Raw genomic sequence first — 15,862 nt, 5'->3', positions numbered from 1 at the left:
AGAGCTCAGAGCCATTTCCAGTGCCTAAAGGAGCTCCCAAGAGAGATGAGAGATGACCTTGGACTAGGGCCTGGAATGCCAGGACAAGGGAAATGACTTGCCACTGACAGAGGACAGGCTTAGAAGAAATTCTTCCCTGTGGGGATGGTGAGGCCCTGGCACAGGTTGCCCAGAGCAGCTGTGGCTGCCTCATCTCTGGAGGTGTCCAAGGCCAGGTTGGAGGGGGCTTGGAGCAACCTGGTGTGGCAAGGGGTGGAATAGGATGAGCTTGGTTATCAATTAGAAACAAAAAGCCTCGCTATTCAGCAAAATTTACATTGCTTTATTTTATATAGACGGAGCAAGCAGCTCTGGGGAACATGAAGGGTCACCGCCCACTCCACACTCCTTGGTTTGCAGCCTCTTTTTATAGTATGCTCTCTCGTTGTCATCAATAACTCTTGGTTTTTTGCTGTCATAATGTGGCCAGGTAAGCAGTGGTGGTTGAAATAAACATCTGTAAAGTCTCTGGGTGATAGTCAAGTCTCATCTGGCCTTGGCAGATAAAACCGGCGAAAATCGGGAAGTGTGGTCTTTATAGATAAGCAGCATTGATTGAACAAAGGCAGGAAGTCTGATTTTGCAAAATCTATCGGACTCATGGAAAGTCTAACTTTGTAAATGGTACTAGATACAACTTATTTAGAAAACATAATGTTCATAACAGGGAGATTTAAAACAGAAGGATTTAATCCTATATTTTCCTCTATCTAGGGTTCATGCTTCACTTCAGACCTTAGTATTCTATTTTATACAAACCCCAATACTTTTATGATTAACACCAATCTTTTATCAATTATCACAGCTTTGAGGTCCCTCCAGCCCAAAGCAGTCTGGGATTCTATGCTGAGGTGAGACATCGCTACAGGGATGATGAATCCAGAGGTTGCCAAGCTGCCGTGGCATCATGTCCATCGGGTGCTCCCTGACAAGGTCAAAGGGCAGCTCCTGAGGACACTGGGTCATCTGATTGGGCCAAGACTGCATGGAAATGGGGCTGGCTCCAGCCAGGAAGATGCATTACTGCCACTCATTGTGACAGACAACATGGAAAGGATAAATTTTCAGTTGCAAAATGGAGCTTAAAGATTAACCAGCAAATTAGGGAAAACAATGTAAAAGTAGACACACAGGATGTTAACCAGAGCTGGAAGCAGTGGAGAAACAAATAAGAAGGAACCAAGGTTGGTTTTGTGGCAAAGTTATGTAACAAGAAACAGCAGTGCATGCCCTAAGAGAAGTCCAACGCAAGGGCCGAACAATTTTGGGGATTCTCAATGAATATGACCACCAGAGACCCCTTTAGATGACCCTCTAAGACCATAAAAGCACTTGCAGGAAGGGGCAGAGGTGGGTAAAGTAGTTCTAGGAAAATATTCATGTAGGAGCTAGGAAATATCTTGTGATGAAAATATGTGTCCCCCGTGGAATGAACATCCCATTGCAAAGTTTCATGGCACACATTTGCCTAGAAGAGACATCCTCTGCATATCAATATTAGTCATTAATCAGCAGAAATAGTGGCTCCAGGGATGATCTGTGAGTGGTGTCACCATAGCCTGAGCACTTCATGCACCTGATCCAGCAGCACTGAGCCCCCTGGTCTGGGCAGTTTTCCACCCCCTTCGCCATTCCCTCGGTCCATATCTCACCAGTCGGGCTCTGAGGAGACTGCGTGGCTGTTGAATGCTTTGCAATGTCAGGCAGCACCATCCCTGGTCTCCCATTATTCACAGAGTCAATCAGGTTGGACAGGCACCATTTCCCTGTGGTAAATCTCTGCTGCCTGTTCCAATGCCCTTCCATCTCAGTTCCTTGAAAAGGTGTCCAGAAAGATTTGCTCTATCACCTTCCCAGGGATTCCAGAGGAGCTGATCAGCCTGAGGTTCTTCTGTAGATCCTCCTTTGTGCCCATATTCAAGACTGCAGCGTACCCAGGGCGACACTGCAGAGGGGACAGGGCCAGGGACAGCCCCAGGGGCCACGGGCACAAAGTGACACACAGGAGGGGCCCTCCGAGCTCAGGAGACACTTCTGCACTGGGAGGGTGGCCGAGCACTGGGGCAGGTGCCCAGTGAGGTGGTGAAGTCTCCATGGCTGGAGAGACTCAAAAGCCACGTGGGCACATCCTGGGCAGCTGGCTCTGTGTGGTCCTGGGGGAGCCTCTCATTTCCAAAGCACTGACCCCTTTCTCCACAGGCTGTGCATCAGCAGGAGGGCTGCTCTTCCCCTGAGCTACTGGAGGACTTTTCTCCTTCAGAAGTCAAAGTTATTTCCTGGACAGACTTGCAGACAGGCAATGTAAAGTAGTCTGGGGGGAACACTCTCCTAAAAGTTCTGATTCTTCTCCCTTCAGGTGCCACCTGCACATTGGAATGGAGACAGAGTCACAGAAACCTGTTAGCAAACATGGAGCAAAAGGACCTCTGGGCATCAAGGCAAGGAGATCTCTGCTCAGACACCCTCGACTGCACCAGACAACACTGGGGACAAAAAGCTCTCGCTGCCAGCTCTGCAAGAGAGGCCAGTGTGTGTCCAGGGACACAGGGCCAGGGAGGGAGGCAGTGGAGTGAAGGTGCCTTTGTGAAAGCCATGGGCTGCCACAACAGAGAGAACAAACAAAAGGCTGTGCCCACAGCAGGGACAGGGAGAGGCAAGGAAACAAGCAGAGGACTCCAAAGCGCTGCCTGGGCTAACATGCCCTGTTCCAGAGGAGCTGAGGCTCTGCACAGGCACTGAAAGCCCATTTTACCTCAGAAGTCCTCCTGGGCTCAGTGGTTGATTCACGCTTCTCTGCCTTGTCTTCTGCTGATGTTGCAGCCGTGCACCGCACACATTGCATGGCCTTCCTGGAGTGCTCTGACAGCTGCTCCCCTTCTGCTCCAGCAGCCTGCTGGGTATTCACAGAGGAGAAGATTCCCTTATTTCCAACACCACAAAAGCTGTCCTTCAGAAATCTCAGTATTGAGAAGCATCCTCGAAGCACCAGCACTGCAGCTGCTGTTCAGCTCTTGATAGAATACTCTGCTCAGTTTAGTTCATCACTCTGCTCATCTGCTCCGTTCCTTTGCACGCACAATCCAAAGCCCCACGTGTTGCCTACCCTTGCCACGTCACAGAAGAAGCAGCTCCCAATGCCCTGCTTTTGGCCTGGAGCTGATTTGAACAGCAAACCCCTGCAGAGCCAGCCCAGGGGCAGGGAGCAAACTCTCCCTCTCACAACCTCAGACCATTCCACAGGGGAGCAGAGAACAATGTGGGCAACCAAGCCCAGGGGCAGAAGGAGCCTTCAAGCACTGCTGAGGGCTTAAAACTCCTCCAACTCCTCTTTCCTGACATCACAGGCTTGTATTCCAGAGCAGCCTGAGGCTTTGCAGAGGCAGTGAAAGACCATTTTACCTGCTCGCCAGTTCTCCTGGGCTCTGTGCTCCCTTCAGGCCACTCTGTCTTCTCCTTTTCTTGTGATGCAACTGCTTGCTCAGATTCCAGGCTGATCTCTGACTTAAATAACAGCTGCTCCTCTTGTGCTCCAACAGCCTGCTAGGTATACACAGAGATGATTCCCTTATTTCAAGCTCCACACAAGCTGTACCTCAGAAATCTCCATCACAGGAAGCATCCTCAAAGCACCAGCCTTCTCAGCTGGTGTTCAGCCTCCTCAGTACAAAACTCTGCTGGGTTTAATCCATCACTCTGTTCACCTGCTGCATTCCTTCCCACACCAAATCTAAATCCCCTTGTGTTGCCTCCCCTTGTGTGGCCACAGGAGAAACAGCTTCCCAAGCCCACATTTTGGCCTGGACTGATTTGAACAGCAAGCTCCAGAGCTGTTCAGTCATTCCAGATGTGCCAGGAAACAATCTGGCAGTCAATGCTGTCTGGCTGGAGCCAGGCACACAGACAAGGCTGCCTGCTGCAGCCTGGGATGTATTGCCCAAGCAGGCCTGGACTGACAGGGATAGAGAGTCCCAAATGTTTATGGAGAACATCATTGAAATATTTCAGGGACATTGCAGTGGACTGAAGATCAATGCCAGTGCCTACCTGGAGACATGTCTTTTCCTTCAGGAAGGCAAATTCTTTCTTAACAGCCCCCCTGGCAATCTTATCCTTGGACAGCTGAGCAGTCAGAGTGCTCCCTCTCCCTTCCTTCAAAGCAGAAGCCTCAAGGTCCAACACATTCTGCTTGCTTTCCATTTCAATGTCCAGTTGCTCCTCAGGCAACATTCTTCCCTGCTGACTTTGCATCTCAGCTGCATGCATCTCATTCTTCATTTCCAGCTCTCTCATCTGCTGCTGGTACAATTCCCGTTCATGCTGCAGGAGAAACAGGGAGGAAAAGGGTCACTCAATCCCTCTCTCAGTTTGTTTCTCATACCAGATCTGGACTCCTGTCCCAGGGGCAGGCACAGGCTGCTCCTCTCTCTCTGCCTCTCAGCATGCTGCAGACCTTTGCTGGGCCCCCCTTGATGCTGCATCTTTCCCAGCTCACTCAGCCCATCCCAGCTCCCTTCCTGCACTTCCCCAACCTCTTGCAGCTCCACTCCAGTGTTCCTTTGGGGAGGAGCTGCCAGAACTGCAGCCACCATTTCAGCCCACGTTAAGCAGGATTTAGGCAGTGCCAGGAAAATGTGCTCTCCAGCAGGGAGGAAGGGAAGAGCAAACACCCCCAGCATTCCATTCCCTGAGTTGGGGCAACAGCAGTGGTTTTCCACCTCTCCTGTGTAGAGTTTCCATGGCACCATCCCGAGAGCCCCACTGCCCTCTCTTGGAGCAGCAATGGCCAGATCAGGCTGTCATTCTCTGCTGCCACTCAGGACCACTTCTCCTCTCGCAGGCACACGTCCTTCTCTGCATCAGCACTTGGCTTTCCTCTCTTCTCTCCCCACTGGCTGCTTTCAGATGGCCAAGGCCAAACACCTTTCTATCAACAGCAAACCTGTTCTTCTCACCCCTCCTTCCACATCCAGATGCTTATTAATCTGAACATGGCTTAGCCCACGAGGAATTGCTCAAACCATGCAATGCCAGTAGAGACAGTGTGGACATTGAGAACTAAAGCTTCTAGGACACAGAACTCCAACATGGAGGGAAATCAGCAGCCTCAGCACTAAGTGGCTTTGACATGACTACAACATCTTTTCTTCCTTATTCAGAAGAATGTAATTAGAAAAGGTAAACCGGAAAAAGGTGCTCCTTAGAACTATTAACACAAAGTCCAAACAGAAGTACAAAATGGTCCTTTGTGGCATCTGCCAACCTCACCAGCAAATCCTTCCTTTCCTTCTCCAGGCTCTCCAATTTCCTCCGCAGAGATGCCACCTCCTGACGAAGAGTCTCAGCCTCTTCCTTCCTTTTAGTGGCCTCTTTCTCCAGGAAACTTTCTCGAGAACTGAACTTGCGTTCTCCATCCAACCAATCTGCAGCAGGGAAGGGGAAGAAGATGGACAAAAGGCAAGCAAAGGCAAACTGATGAACATCCTGCAGAGAGAACAGCCCTGTCTTCTCTGCCTGCATGTGTTAGACAGGCCCTAAGCCCACATGGGCTCCAAACCTGCTAGAAATAAAGGAAATTTCCACATATATAAGAAACAGGAATGAAAGGGGCAAGGTTCAGAGGATTAGGAAAATGTGTTTGCTCTTGGGCTTGTGCAGAGTGAGCAATCCAAGAGAGACCAAGGAGCAGGGATACCTATGCAGCCCTGCTCCAGAGGGATCAATAGCCTGGAGGCTCTGCAGAGGCTGGAGTTTGGGGGAATTCAGCTGAGGCATCCAGCTACAGCTCCTTAGCACAGACACCACCTGAAAGGCACCAGCTGTGCACAGGATCAGCCACAGCACAGCCAGATGACACTGCCATTCACTGCATTTTTCTAGAGAAAATGCTACACTTTTACACTTTTATCCACTACAATGGATAAATGTCCTGCTGCTTATTTTTTCCCCTCTGCCATCTCTGGCACATTTTCCTGTGCATGGGACCAGAGATCCTCACTGGTGAGACAGGATAGTTCATCAGCTTGGACAGGAGGAGCTGTACCTTGCTCACTTTCCTCCAACTCGATCTGCAGCTCCTGGTTGCGAGATCTGAGTTTTTCTGCCTGAGCCTGTGCCTTCCTCAGCTCCAGCTCTGAGGTGTTACACTGTATGGCCCAGGCAAGAGCTTTGTCATCACATTTCTGGAGGCTCACACGCAGCTCAGACATCTCAATCTCCAGCACATGCACAGAGGCCTTCAAGCACCGTTCTTCTGCTTGGGACTTTTCCAGCTCCTGCAGCAGCTGCTTCTCTCGAGTGGCCTTGTCAGCCTCCATCTCCAGCACTGTGTCCTTCAGGGCCTGGATCTGGAAGATGGATGCACAGAGCCTCAGGGACAGGGCTGCACCTGAGGCAGCAGACTGGGCAGGAGGGAGAGCAAGGAAGAAGAAACGACTTCAGGCAAAAAACATGCAGGAAACTGAAGGTGCAGAACCAAGGATTGCAATGGAGACAAATGTGGAGAAAACATGGAAAGGAAGGCAATGGACACCCTTGAGGCTGCAGCTCTGAACACTGCCTGAACTGGCTGTGCTGGAAGTGCCCTGCCCAGCCTGCCACAGCCACGGCTGTGTCCCCACATTGCTCAGTGCACAGCACAGGCACCAGCTCCATCTGGCACAACTCTGTTAACACAGGGACAGAGAAGCTCCAAAGGAGTCTGCTGCTGCTTCTCCTCCCAGATTTCCTGCTGGGACCCGGGAGAGAATGGGGGAAAACATCAGCAGCACAGACCAGATCCAGCCTTGGCCTCAGGGTGCAGCAGCAGCCGTGGGCAGAGCACGGCAGCAGTGGATGCTGCTGGGAGGGGAAAGAGGTTGGGGCCTCCAAGCCAAAGGTGGTGTTGTGTGTCCATGGAGAAGAGGATGCCAGTGCACAGCTTACCTGAGTGTTGAGCTCCTGCAGTTGCTTTGTGCGTTTTGAAAAGAGCTGCTCAGACTGCTGAAGAGCAGAATGATACTGAAACACCTGATTGTTCAGAGCCAGGTTCTTTTCCTCCAGGGTTCTGAGGCACAGGTTCTTTTCCTCCAGAGAGTGTATCAGCCTAGAATGAAAGCATGCAACTCATTACTACATGGTATGACATTTTAGAAACTCTTAGGACTTGCACCATCTCAGGGAAAAACTGCTCTGTCTGATGAGCTTTGTCTAAACAACTTGGCTGTTTCTTCCCCATGCAGTCACATCCCATCATGTCCCCAATCTGCTTTTGAAAGAATTTGAAAGAATGAGGAGTTCCTGCCTATAAGGTCTGCCTTCTTTTTCAGATGGAAATGTGAATAGAAAGCTAAGGAAGTCTTGCAATGAAGACATTAGGAGACATTAACAATTTTCTTGTGACACCACCAGGCTCCAAGGGGGGGAGGTTTGATCAATATGGAAGAGACATTTCCTTCTCCCATTTTGTATGTCCAGGTAGCAGGAGCAGCAGACTACAGCCAGGGGATCTCTGGGAAGTTCCCTAGGATTTACCAGCACCCATCCTACTTTCAGCTGGAGAAACAAAAGCTGAAGACAGAAGTGGCTCCAGAGGCTTAGAGTAGAAGCTGCTGGAAGATGCAGAAACCTCCAGGCAATCAAGAGTGCCCTGCCTCCTTTTGTCTTCTTCTTGGGAGAAGAATCTTGTGGTACTGGAAATTGGCAGGACTTGATCAGCTGGGGGAGCTCCCCTAACCTTGGTCTTGTTTCTTGCATTTTTTGCACAGTCAGTGGGTGGCAGGGACCTTGCTTGACTCCCTCCAGGCACTGGGGGGCATTTTATGATGAATGATACAACGGAGACATTCTTGGTTTTGGTTGTCTCTGAGGACAATCTGGCCTAGATCAGCAATCAGGGCCTTCAGATGGCTCTGCCCAGCAAAGGAATCAGATGCCAGGCTCATCCAGATCCCAGAGGCTTCAAGTTACAGGATCCAAGGTGGAGCTGATGGATGCATCCACCTCCTTACACTGCAGCTTGGGCAGTGTTAACACACCCACCTCTCTTGGGTTGCAGTACAGGATGTCTCCAGAAATGTGTATTCTATCACCAGCTGCTGAAGCCGGGTCGGGCAGTGACCTTATCCCCGTGGCACATACTATCTGCTAATGTGCCATCTTTAAGAACAGGTGGGGCAATCATCTTTATCTTCACCACAACCCATCCTCCCTCCAGGAAAATATCATCTACTGCTTGGTCATTAAGACGCACTGCATGACTGTTAAAATTACATCATCCCACTGGGAGATGCTCCAGCCAGGGGAGGATCCAAGACTTTCCTACCCAGATAAAAACTGAGATTTTGGACACCAAGACAACCTTCTTTCCACTGGATTCCAGAGGAAAGCAGGACCTTTCCACATCATAGAAAGGATACACCTTCAAAGGAAAACTGCACCTTCTACAGGAGCACAGCTCCAACTGAACCACATCTACCACTGCAGGAGGATGCAGCCACCATTTAATAGGATTGCTACCAACACCCTGACTGAATGACAGGTGTCAGCTTGGATTCTGACTCTGGCAGTGTTTTTGGGATTGTTCTTTGTAATAATATATTTCTATTTTAATTTTACTAGTAAAAACCTGTAATTCCTACTTCCCCTTATCTTTACCTGAGAGTCCCTTAATTTCAAAATTATAATAATTTGGAGGGAGGGGGTTTACATTCTCCATTTCAAAGAGATGGTTCTGCCTTTATTGGCAGACACCTGTCCTTCAAACCAGGACAGCACCTAACCTAACAACATGAGAGCCCCCAAGGGAAAAGCTACACCAAAAGCTTTTGTCCTCAAAAAAACTTTAAGTAAAGGCATCAAGGAAAAGAAAATGGTATTCAACACTGAGATTTTCTGATGTGTCTGCTCGGAGAGTTCAGATTCTGCCACGTAGGAAATGCTGCCAGAACCCCTGGCATGTGCAAAGATAGACAAGAGGGAATCCATTCACCACAATGCAGAATTCCACAGGCTTTCCTTTACCTGGCTTTTTCCCCTGCTAGGATGTTCACAGCAGCCTGCAAATGGGAATTTTGCCGTGCCACTTCTTCCCATTGACTCCATACACTCCCTACGTTCTGCAGGTATATTTGCAGCTCCTTGTTCTTATTTTCTGCCTCCTCCAGCATCTTCTGGACGTGTTGGACCTCCAACAGCTTCTGCCTTGATTGTTCCTGGGCCTCACTCACATCCTTCTGTGTTCTCTGGACGATCACTTCCTGCAACTCTCGGGAGGCTGCCAGCTGAGATGTCAACTCTCCCACCTCCAGTCAAACAGAACAGAGCAGTCAGAGGCTACAGCCACAGCTTGTCACTGTCAGCCACAGCAGAGGCCATGAGGAAAGGTAAAGGACAACTTTCCATTTCTCCCTGTGCTGACAGCACCAGATTCACAATGGATATGGACAACTTGTTTCAGTTTCAGTGTGGCCCAAAAAGGGCAGCTGAAAATGCAGCTCCCAAACCAAGGCCAGCAAGAGGAGGCCAGCAGGAATCCATGCTGATGGTTGCTGGCCAACAGCCCAGAGCACTAGCCCAGCTGTCCAGGGCAGCAGGGAGATTCAGCAGAGCACTGAGTGTCCTTCAGAGCAGCTGCCATGGAGAGCACAGGACCAGGCAGCCCCAGGGATCACCCCATCAGCTGCTGCTCTGCCATGGAAATGGAAGAAGGCCACAGATCCCTCCCTGGATGACTGTGCTGCCACTGCTCTTTCACTCACCTGCTTTTGTAGAGCCTCCCTCTGCTCAAGGAGGAGATTCATTTCCTCCTTGATGCCTTGTAGCTCCTCCTTGTGCCTCCTTTGTGCTGCCTGGAACTCACTGCGAACTTCCTGCAGCTCAGCTTGCAGCTCTGCCTTGATGGTCTGGCAACAAAATGCAGAACAATTTCCTGGGGCCTGTCCTCACGCTCAGCTTTTGCCACTTGCTGTCTCCAAATCCCATTCCTTCAGCTACTTCTTTTGGCTTCTCTAGCCAGCTCTGCCTCCTCTGCAGGCCCTCCTTCCTGGGGCTGATCTCCAGAGCTTGCCAGGCTCTGTGCTCCCAGGGCCTGAAGCAGCCCTTGCCTCCCCAGTCCCAGGAGCTGCCTCTTGTGCCCTTGTCACTGCCCTGCACTCTGCTCCCTGCCTACTCACACTTACCTGCCTCTTCTCTTGCTGCTCTTTCACCTCCTGCCTGAGCTGCTGGATCTGCTGGCAGGCTTCGCTCAGCTCTCCACGAATTTGGAGCAGTGCCTCTGATAAAGCACTCCTCTCATTCTCCACTTCCAGCAGCACCTGCAGAGAAGGAAAGAGGAGAGAGCTTCACACTTGCCCTGCAACATCTGTGTGGCAAGAGGCAGAGACTGATGGGCTCACACGCTCTCAGAGCACTCGGCTGCTGCTCCCCTGGGCCACTCTGCCCCGGGGGAGCCACAGCTCCCCGGGACGTGACTCAGAACACAGCCCAGAAGACATCTCTGGGTTACTGCACACAAATACTCCAGACAAAGTTTTAAAAAGATTTTTCTCTATGGTGTCAGCATTCCAGCTCTGCCCTCCCCATGCCCAAAAAAAGAGAAGTCCTATAGACTCACTTTGGCTATGAACACCTGACAGTACACACCAAAAGGGCAGCAGGAAAAGAACAGTGGAGATACTCTGAGGTACGTCTTACAAAAACAGAGCACAAGAGCAGCACTCACATCTCAGCTGGAAGCCTGGCTTCCTATGAGAGGGCTCATTCCTGGGCCCAGAGATTGCCCCGTTCACCTTTCAGCACCCCAAATTCAATGTAGAAGACAAGGACGACATGCTCCACACAGCCCCATATCCTGCCATCTCCCACAGCTCCAGCCTTGCACAAAATCACACCAGTTCTCCTTTCACAATCATTACCTCTCGCATGACTTTTTCAAATCTAGATTTTTCTTGTTCTTGTTGGGCCTGCAGGGTGGCAACTTTCTGCCTCATCTCAAACAGCACCTCCTGGTGCTCCTGCTCTCTCTCTGTCTTCTCTTTTTCCCATTGTTCCAGCATCTTTGCATGGTGCCTTTCATGCTCACTTGCCTGAGGAGAACAGGAGAAAAATTTGCTACATGAAATCCAGCATGAATACTAGCTCATTGTTGAAAATAAAGAAGCTTCATCCCACTCACAACTCCCAGCCTGAAAAGGCAACAGCAAAGGCTTTCTGCACTCAAGACACCGTGTCCTGTCATGGAATTTAGAATGAGGCCCTGAGGGTGCAAGAATCACAGACTCATGGAATCATTTCTGTTGGAAAAGACCTTCCCACAAATTTTGTTCTGACCACACAGAACAGGCAGTGTCACCTTCCCCTCTCTGATGCCCCAGTCACAAGGACTGAAGCACCAGACAATGGGGCCTGTTCCATTTGCTTCGAGCCCAAAGCTGATCTCTGTGTCCACCATGGAAGCACAGCAAGGAAGGAACCGAGTTCCCACGCCTGCAGCAGGCAGCACTGTGGGCATCTGCCCAATGTTGGCATCTGCCCCACATTGCCATCTGCCCCACGTTGCCATCTGCTCCGTGGCAGGTGGGACTCCGGGACGATCCTGCCCTGGGCTGCCACACTTTGGGTGGGCACTGCCCAACCTGCTCTGGAACTCGTCTCACGCCCTCACTGAAGCCGTGGCTGCATTTCCTGCCCTGCACCATCCTGGGGGCCTTCACACGCCTCCAAGCCCGAGCCACTGGCTCTGCTGCCCCGCCCAGCAGCAGGAGGCCTCTGGCAGAGGATTGCTGCCCTTGCACACCCTCAGGCTCTGCTTGTGCTAAACCAACCCACAGGGCCAGCTTGGACAATTCAGAAGCCTGCTGTCCCCTACCAGGTCTTGCAGGAGCTTGTCTCGTTCCAGTTGCTGAGCAGTTCTCTGAAGCCTGAGGCTTTCATGACACTGCTGCTCTGCCTGCAAGAGCTGCTGAGCTGTGTCTTCCCGTTCCTGCCTCCTGAGAGCTCTCTCTGCTTCCAGCTCACGTTGCAGGCACTTCACTTCTCCTGCAAACATGACCAACAGCAAGAGTCAGAGTCTTTAGTGACTTGACTGACCTCAGGCCCTTTCAGTGCCTCCAGCCCCACCACTCCTCAGAAGCCCCGTGGACTGAGGTGGCTTGGCAGGGTGCTTAGCTTCTCTAGGCAGGGGTGGCACCACAAACAAAGCACACGAGGTTCTCACCTTCTTTGGCCTGCATGACCGTGACCATTTGAGCCTCCAGATGCTTCCTGGTCTCCTGCAGCTGAGATATCTGCTGCTGAGCAGCAAGCAGACTGGATTCCAGGCTCTCCTTTGCTGAGCTACAAGTTGCAAATACAGTGAGACATGAGTTGCTTGCTCCTACCACCCACAGCTGGTTATTCCAGGCTGACGTGGCTCAAGATCCCCACTGCTGAGTACGGAAAAGGGGTGGCATGGAAACTTGTCCAGAGAAGACATATTTGTGCCATTCCAATGGCAAAGCTTTCTTGGCTTTAGGTGTCAGAAAAATGACCTTCACATTGGGGCACATTTTATTTTCTTGAGACTCTTATACATTTTCTGTCCATGGAGTGCAAAAACATCTGAAAGGGTCTGCTCCCTGCCTTTACCTGGTCTCTGCCAGCTGCTTGGAAAGGTCGTGTTGCTGCTGCTCCATGGCTGCCAGTCGGCCCTCAAGGGCAGCCTTCTCCTGGCCCAGCAGCTCCTTCTCTCTGCACACCTGGGCCAAGGGGTGCCCTTGGCCAGAGGATTCCTGGAGCAGCAGCTGCAGAGTCCTGCTCGATGACTCTTGCTCCTGGGAAACCTGGAAGCAGGACAAGGTAGAGCTCGAGCCCTTCCTCGGGAGCCCTGTGCAGAGCCAGCCAGTGCCACCTCGCAGGCAGCCAGAGGACAAGGAGCACCTGTGCTCTGGGCTCAACGTTTCACAGCATCTGCCCCGTGCAGCTCTGACAGCCTGGGCTCCATGAGCCTCTGGCACGGTTCCCTTGGAAGTGCTGTGTCAGGCCCTGCTGCCTTGCCTGGGACCAGACAGCACCTTCCCAACAAACATCCCTACTCCTGACTACATGTTGTCATCCAAAAACACTGCATCTTCCACAACTGCCTACACAAAGCACTCTAAGCACCAGCAGAGCAGCTGCTGTTCAGGCATGTGTCCAAAACTCTGCTGGGTTTAGTCCATCACTCTGCTCACCTGCTGCATTCCTTCCCACACCAAATCTAATCCCCACATGTTGCCTCCCCTTGCGTGGCCACAGGAGAAGCAGCTCCCATGCCCAGCTTTTGGCCTGCAGCTGATTTGAACAGCAAGCTCCAGAGCTTCATCACTCATTCCAGACATGCCAGGAAACAATCTAGCAGTCAATGCTCTCTGGTTAGAGCCAGGCACACAGACAAGGCTGCCTGCTGCAGCCCGGGCTGCTTTGCCAAAACAGGCCTGGACTGACAAGGAGAGAGAGTCCCAATTGTTTGTCAGACACTTCATTGGAATATTTCAGGGATGTTGCAGTGGACTCAAGGGCAATGCCAAAGCCCACCTGGAGATGACACCAGCCCATGCAAGTGTCAGGAGTCCTTCTCTGTAGGACTGCTAAATCTTTCCTTAAACTCCCTTTGGCCTTTTCACTCTTGATTAGTGCAGCAGTCGGGACTTGAGCATTCCCTCTCCCTTCGTCTTCTCCTCTTCCTCTCTGTTTCAAGGTGGCAGGAACCCCATAAACCTGACGCTCCAACTCTTTCTGCAACCCTTCACTCTCTAATTCCAATTGCAGGATTATTTCATTCCAAATTTGCATCTCAGCTGCATGCATCTCATTATTCATTTCCAGCTCTCTCATCTGCTGCTGGTACAATTAATTCCCTTTCATGCTGCAGGAGAAACAGGGAGAAAAAGGGTCACTCATTCCCTCTCTCAATTTGCTTCTCATTCCAGATCTGGACTCCTGTCCCAGGGGCAGGCACAGGCTATGCCTCTCTCTCTGCCTCTCAGCATGCTGCAGACCTTTGCTGGGACCCCCTTGATGCTGCATCTTTCCCAGCTCACTCAGCCCATCCCAGCTCCCTTCCTGCACTTCCCCAACCTCTTGCAGCTCCACTCCAGTGTTCCTTTGGGGAGGAGCTGCCAGAACTGCAGCCACCATTTCAGTCCACGCTAAGCAGGATTTAGGCAGTGCCAGGAAAATGTGCTCTCCAGCAGGGAGGAAGGGAAGAGCAAACACCCCCAGCATTCCATTCCCTGGGTTGGGGCAACAGCAGTGGTTTTCCACCTCTCCTGTGTAGAGTTTCCATGGCACCATCCCGAGAGCCCCACTGCCCTCTCTTGGAGCAGCAATGGCCAGATCAGGCTGTCATTCTCTGCTGCCACTCAGGACCACTTCTCCTCTCGCAGGCACACGTCCTTCTCTGCATCAGCACTTGGCTTTCCTCTCTTCTCTCCCCACTGGCTGCTCTCAGATGGCCTAGGCCAAACACCTTTCTATCAACAGCAAACCTGTTCTTCTCACCCCTCTTTCCACATCCAGATGCTTATTAATCTGAACATGGCTTAGCCCACGAGGAATTGCTCAAACCATGCAATGCCAGTAGAGACAGTGTGGACATTGAGAACTAAAGCTTCTAGGACACAGAACTCCAACATGGATGTAAATCAGCAGCCTCAGCACTAAGGGACTTTGACATGACTACAACATCTTTTCCTCCTTATTCAGAAGAATGTAATTAGAAAAGGTAAATTGGAAAAAGGTGCTCCTTAGGACTATTAACAAAAGGTCCAAACAGAGGAACAAAATGGCCCTTTGTGGCATCTGCCAATCTCACCAGCAAATCCTTCCTTTCCTTCTCCAGGCTCTCCAATTTCCTCCGCAGAGATGCCACCTCCTGACGAAGAGTCTCAGCCTCTTCCTTCAGGGCAATTTCTAGAGAGGTCTTCTGCTGCTCTTCCCTCCACATCACTGCAACAGAGAAGGAGATGGAGAAAAGTAAAGTAAAGGCAAACTGATGAACATCCTTCAGAGAAAACAGCCCTGTCTCCTCTGTCTGCATGTGTTTGACGGGCCCTAAGCCCACAAAGAGCTCCAAAGCAGACAGAAATGAAGGAAAGTGCTACACAACAAAAAAAGCAGGAATGAATGGGGCAGGGTTCAAAGGATAGGAAAATGTATTTGCTCTTGAGCAGAGAGATCAATATCTTGGAGATTCTGCAGAGGCTAGAGTTTGGGGGAATTGAGCTGAGGCATCCAGCTACAGCTCCTTAGCACAGACACCACCTGAAAGGCACCAGCTGTGCACAGGATCAGCCACAGCACAGCCAGATGGCACTGCCAGCCACGGCATCTTTCTAGAGAAAAGGTTTTCACAGAAATTACAATGGATAAATGTCCTGCTGGTTGTGTTTGCCATCTGTCCTGTGGGCACTCCCCTTTTTCTGTGCATGGGATCAGATACCCCACTGGTGTGGATAGGATAGGCAGTGAGGATGGGAGAGAAGCTGTACCTTGCTCACTTTCCTCCAACAGTTTCTGCAGCTCCTGATTTTGAGCATTTAGTTGGTCTCTCTGAGCCTGTGTCTTCCTCAGCTCCAGCTCCATGGCCTTACACTGTGTGGCCATGGCCTCTGCTCTTTCCTCAGAGCTTTGGAGCCTCACACGCAGCTCAGACACCTCAGTTTCCAGCTGCTTCTCTTGAGTCTCCTGGAGAGCTGCCTTCGCATCACTGCCTCCAGCAGGGCTGAGGCCTGGAAGATGGATGCACAGAGCCTCAGGGACAGGGCTGCTCCTGAGGCAGCAGACTGGGCAGGAGGGAGAGCAAGGAAGCAGAAAGGACTTCAGGCAAAAA

General features: G+C 51.1%; 1 protein-coding gene across 1 annotated transcript in view; it reads right to left on the bottom strand.

The window, feature by feature from the left end:
* Positions 1–15,862, bottom strand: part of LOC306809886 (uncharacterized protein) — a gene marked incomplete at its 5' end in the record, with an annotated part of 176,493 nt that overhangs the window by 124,237 nt on the left and 36,394 nt on the right. Inside the window, 6 exons of the mRNA XM_079321792.1 lie at positions 2,225–2,402; positions 2,792–2,929; positions 3,439–3,576; positions 4,084–4,356; positions 5,305–5,459; positions 6,080–6,311. Of these exons, the coding sequence (XP_079177918.1) occupies positions 2,247–2,402; positions 2,792–2,929; positions 3,439–3,576; positions 4,084–4,356; positions 5,305–5,459; positions 6,080–6,311 (1,092 nt within the window). The 3' untranslated portion in view covers positions 2,225–2,246. The remainder of the gene's footprint in view (positions 1–2,224; positions 2,403–2,791; positions 2,930–3,438; positions 3,577–4,083; positions 4,357–5,304; positions 5,460–6,079; positions 6,312–15,862) is intronic.

Source organism: Erithacus rubecula (assembly GCF_903797595.1).
Source record: "Erithacus rubecula genome assembly, chromosome: 18".
NCBI lineage: Eukaryota > Metazoa > Chordata > Aves > Passeriformes > Muscicapidae > Erithacus > Erithacus rubecula.
The sequence above is the reverse complement of the archived record's forward strand: the minus strand, read 5'-3'. Positions and strand labels throughout refer to the sequence as shown.